The sequence below is a fragment of the Otolemur garnettii genome, unplaced genomic scaffold (assembly GCF_000181295.1).
Source record: "Otolemur garnettii isolate 467f Iridium unplaced genomic scaffold, OtoGar3 scaffold00100, whole genome shotgun sequence".
Classification (NCBI taxonomy): domain Eukaryota; kingdom Metazoa; phylum Chordata; class Mammalia; order Primates; family Galagidae; genus Otolemur; species Otolemur garnettii.
In genome coordinates this window covers 7,029,110-7,033,895 of record NW_003852495.1, presented here as the reverse complement: position 1 = coordinate 7,033,895, position 4,786 = coordinate 7,029,110, and the positions used below count along the sequence as shown (strand labels likewise).

Below are 4,786 nucleotides of genomic sequence, written 5' to 3'. Positions count from 1 at the left end.
AGCAGGCAAGGTTGGCCTCCATTGCCCTCTGGTGGGCAGACTGTAAATTTAGCTGTCATGTTTCCAGAACAACTGGAAAGTTACAAAAATAAGGTTGAAAGGAACTAGAGTTGTCATCTGCCCGGGAACCAGGTTAGCCTAAAAACAGCTATTGTAATTGTTTGTTGCTTCAGAGTACATTTAAAAGGGTTTTCACATGAAGTACCCTAGTTGGTCTCTGCAACACACCTGTGGAGTTGGCATGAGAAATTGGCATTTTTTGCTTGCCTGTCTTCTTTCCTTCCTTCTTCCCTTTCTTCCATTTTTTTTTTTTTTTAGAGACAGGGTCTTGCAATGTTTTCCAGGCTGGTCTGGAACTCCTACTCTCAAGCAATCCTCCCACTTTGGCCTTCCAAAGTGTTGAGACTATAGGCATGAGCCACTGAACCCAGCCAAGCATTGTCATTTTACAAATGAGGAAAAACAGGCCTGTTTTCACATTAGTAATGACTCCCTGACAGAAGGGGATGGTTAAAAGTAAAATTTATTCACAATCCAACCAAGAAAAATAGGTTTGTCCTCATGAAGATCAAATAGAAGGGAAAGGGGAGAAGAACAAATAGCAGATGTACCTCCTGTAAGACAACTGCCTCAGTCAGCAAGCCTGGGGAAGCCTGCAAGGCCAAATGGCTGGATCTTTCCTGCATCTGTGGTAGGTGGGCTGACTCTTAGTCCTGGGTACCCCTTATCTCTATTTCCCAAGTCAGTAGTCAGACCTGAATGCTAATAGAATCACGTAGGGAGTTTGCTGCAAGTGAAGGTTCCCAGGTCCATGGTTCTAATTCAGTAGGTCTAAGGCAGGCAGGGACCTAGAAATCTGTGTTTTCTGTTTTTTGTTTTTTTGTTTTTTTTTTTTTAAGGAATCTATGTTTTAAGACCTCCCCCACACCCCAGAAATCCTGATGCAGAAGGTCCAGGGACCACATTTTGAGAGCCCCTAGTCCTCACAAAATGCTTTCCTGATATACCACAAAAACCAAACAACTATTATTTGCCTGTAAGGATATTCTTTTTTAGCCCCTCTCAAGGTTTCTCTGCTTCACATATCCATAATATTCTACTGTGTTATGATAGAAAAATGCTAATATTCAATCCCCAACTCCTTTATGTACCCTCTGCAAGACTCAGTTTTCTCATCTATAAAATGGGTATAATACCTGCTTTACTGGGCTATGCAGGTAGGCAATAACTTTCTTACTGTGCATAGTTCCTGACATTCAAAAGGTGTTCAATAAACATGAGTTCCTGGTTCTTGCCTTTTGATTCCTAGACCCTGGAAAAGTAGTAGTGGCTAAGCTAACCTCTTTTGGATTCCCACAGGTTTTTAAGTACCAGTTGGTCCTGAGGAAGACAAAGAGATAAGCAAGGTGATGTCTTCTACCAGACTCATTCCTCTGTGGAAGGATTTTAAATACTCCATAAGTGAAATTGTACATGATCGGCAGGTAACATATACGTGGGACATAAAGGTTTTATTGGTTGGCCTCTATCTATCTTACAGTAATAAACACTTCAGAAGAGCCACAGATTGTCTTTGAGAGCAGGAAGCAAGCAGGATAGACCATAAAGACAATTGTCACCCTATAGGAAGTTGGTTATCAATTTCTGAATGAGTGTGTAGACCTCTTACAAGGACAATCAATATTGGGAGGTAGACATTTTGGAGCATTGTCAGAGGAACTAACCTTCTGGAAAGAGAGATTTTCTAAAAAAGAAAGGAGCAGCTACTTGAAAGACTGAGGCAAAAGAATCGCTTAAGCCTAAGAGTTTGAGGTTGCCGTGAACTGTGACACCACAGCACTCTATCCAGGGCAACAGCTTGAGACTCTGTCTCAAAAGTAAATAAATAAATAGGCTTGGCTTGGCGCCTGTGGCTCAAGCGGCTAAGGCGCCAGCCACGTACACCTAAGGTGGCAGGTTCGAATCCAGCCTGGACCCGCCAAACAACAATAATGGCTGCAACCAAAAAAAAAAAAAATAGCCAGGCGTTGTGGCGGGCGCCTGTGGTCCCAGCTACTTGGGAGGCAGAGGCAGGAGACTCGCTTGAGCCCAGGAGTTGGAGGTTGCTGTGAGCAGTGAAGCCATAGCACTCTACCCAGGGGGACAGCTTGAGGCTCTGTCTCAAAAAATAAATAAATAAATAAATAAATAGGCTTGGTGCTCATAGCACAGTGGTTATAGTGCCAGCCACACCGAGGGTGGTGGGTTCAAACCCAGCCTGGGCCAGCTACACAACTGCAACAGAAAATAGCTAGGCATTGTGGCAGGCGCCTGTAGTCCCAGCTACATGGGAGGCTGAGGCAAGAGAATCGCTTAAGCCCAAGAGTATGAGGTTGTTATGAGCTGTGATGCCACAGCACTCTACCGAGGGTGACATAATGAGACTCTGTCTCAAAAAATAATAATAAAAATATAAATAAATAAAAAAGATGGGAGAAGGCACCAGAGTGTATTTGCCAACCTCAGTTTTGCTAGGATTGGCTCTTAACAAAAATGATCCCAGGTGACTATTTCATTAGCATACATTCTTTTTGTTATTTGTTTTTTGAGACAAAGTCTCATTATGTTGCCCTCGGTAGAGTGCTGTGGCGTTACAGCTCATAGCAACCTCAAACTCTTGGGCTTAAGTGATTCTCTTGCCTCAGCCTCCCAAGTAGCTGGGACTACAGGTGCCCACCACAACGCCTGGCTATTTTTTGCTTGTAGTTATCATTGTTATTTGGCAGGCCCAGGCTGGGTTAGAACCTGCCAGCTCTGGTGTATGTGGCTGGCCCCCTAGCTGCTGAGCTACAGGCGCTGAGCCTAGCATACATTCTTATGACTGTGGGATAATATATGTTGTATACATGTTATACAAAATATTTTATATCTGTATACACGCATATATATATTATATAGGTCCTCTGTCAAACTTAAAAGCCAGATAAGGTGTCCTAAGTGCAGTTTGTTATTAAAGCTTAAAGCTTAAAACTGTACTTAGGACACCTTATCTGGCTTTTAAATTTGACAGAGGACCATTATATATATATAGTTTTAAAAATTATAGGTGTCCTGCACTATAATTTTTTTTAAGTTTTAATGCATAAATGGTAAGATTTATTTTTAACAAGTCATTTGTGATATGAATGATTATCCTTTAGATCACAACACAGAAAACGGGATGTTATTTGAGTACTCACACCTATTCTATAAAGCCTGGAGAACAATTCTGTTGTCTTAAAGTATTGTGAAGAATTTATAGTTTTTAAAGCTGTATATATAGCTTTTAAATTTGACAGAGAACCACTATATATAAAGTCAGCTGCACTGACTTTTGGGACACCATTATTTTGCATGTACTTGCCTGGGTAATCTGTTAAATGCTGTTTCTTTTAGGATACATGTACCTTTACACAAAGGGAGAATGTTAGAGGGTAGATGTGGTTAACTTCAGACTGTTCTTTCAGAAAGAACATCATTTACCCCTGTGTTCACACTATAAAATTTGCCCATGTAAGTCCTATAGAGGTTTGGTCTCCTTATGCATTAGGTGATCTGCTATATACTTGTGAAGTATAGATGTATAGATGTCCCACAATGATAAGTTGTACACATGTGTGTGAAACAGGCCTTGGGAGGGGAGGCATGACTCTGAGCGGCTCCAGTTGTGACTGGTGTGAGACAATATTTAAGTGCATTTGTGCTCTGACTTATTAGTTTATGCTCTGCCTCTCCCCAGCTATCTTTCGATGATTCAAAGAGGGATCTAGTTGTGTTGAGTGACCGGCCCCAGATATTGTTCAGAGAGTCTCGCTATCCTCACAGTATGCCACTGGTATGCTATTACTTCAGTGAAGCCTACTTCTTTGCCTCCCTCTCTTGGGTAACATCAAGCACGAAAGAAATACAGGTAAAATTTCTTCCCCTTCTTAGCCCATTCTCCAAGGGCCATGCCCACATAGCTCTTAACACAGACAAAGGAAGATATGCTTATACTCCTTAAATGGATGTGATCTGGATCTAGCATTCCCCCTACACACACCAATCCTTTCTCCATGTTGAGTAGACTTTATGACTCACTTAAAGTGGGCTGGGCTTAGGGAAAGAGTCCTAGGCTTCCTGCCTCTACCATATTTCTAACTCTCATCACCAACAGGCAAAAATCACTCTAGAGCAGTGTTTTTCAACCTTTTTTTATTTCATGGCACACTTGAACCTATAGTTAAACTTCCATGGCATACTTAAATTATGTTGATCCAAAAAAAGAGTAAAAAAAGAATATACTTATAGTCCTCTGAACTTCTCTGAAAATTAATTAGCTGGGTGTAGTGGCTCATGCCTATAATTCTAGTATTTTGGAAAGCTGAGGCAAGTGGATTGCTTGAGCTCAGGAATTCAAGACCAGCCTGAGCAAGAGCAAAACTCTGTCTCTACTAAAAATAGACAAACTAAGGCCAGACGCAGTGGCTCACACCTATAATCCTAGCACTCTGGGAGGCCAAGGTGGGTAGATTGTCTGAACTCATAGATTCAAGACCAGCCTGAGCAAATGTGAGACCCTGTCTCTAAAAAATAGCCAGGCGTTGTGGCGGGTGCCTGTGGTCCCAGCTACTTGGGAGGCTAAGACAAGAGAATTGCTTGAGCCGAAGAGTTTGAGGTTGCTGTGACCTATGATGCCACAGCAATCTACCCAGGGCAGCAAAGTGAGACTCTGTCTATAAAATAAAATAGAAATAGAAAAACTAGTCGAGGTGGGTGGATTGCCTGA

The 4,786-nt window shown here is 41.9% G+C and overlaps 1 protein-coding gene across 1 annotated transcript in view; it reads left to right on the top strand.

Moving 5' to 3' along the window:
• The first annotated feature begins 1,409 nt into the window (after positions 1-1,409).
• Positions 1,410-4,786, top strand: part of WDR87 (WD repeat domain 87) — a 14,956-nt gene continuing 11,579 nt past the window's right edge. Inside the window, exons 1-2 of the mRNA XM_023516900.1 lie at positions 1,410-1,484; positions 3,758-3,928. Coding sequence (XP_023372668.1) covers positions 1,410-1,484; positions 3,758-3,928 — 246 coding nt within the window. The remainder of the gene's footprint in view (positions 1,485-3,757; positions 3,929-4,786) is intronic.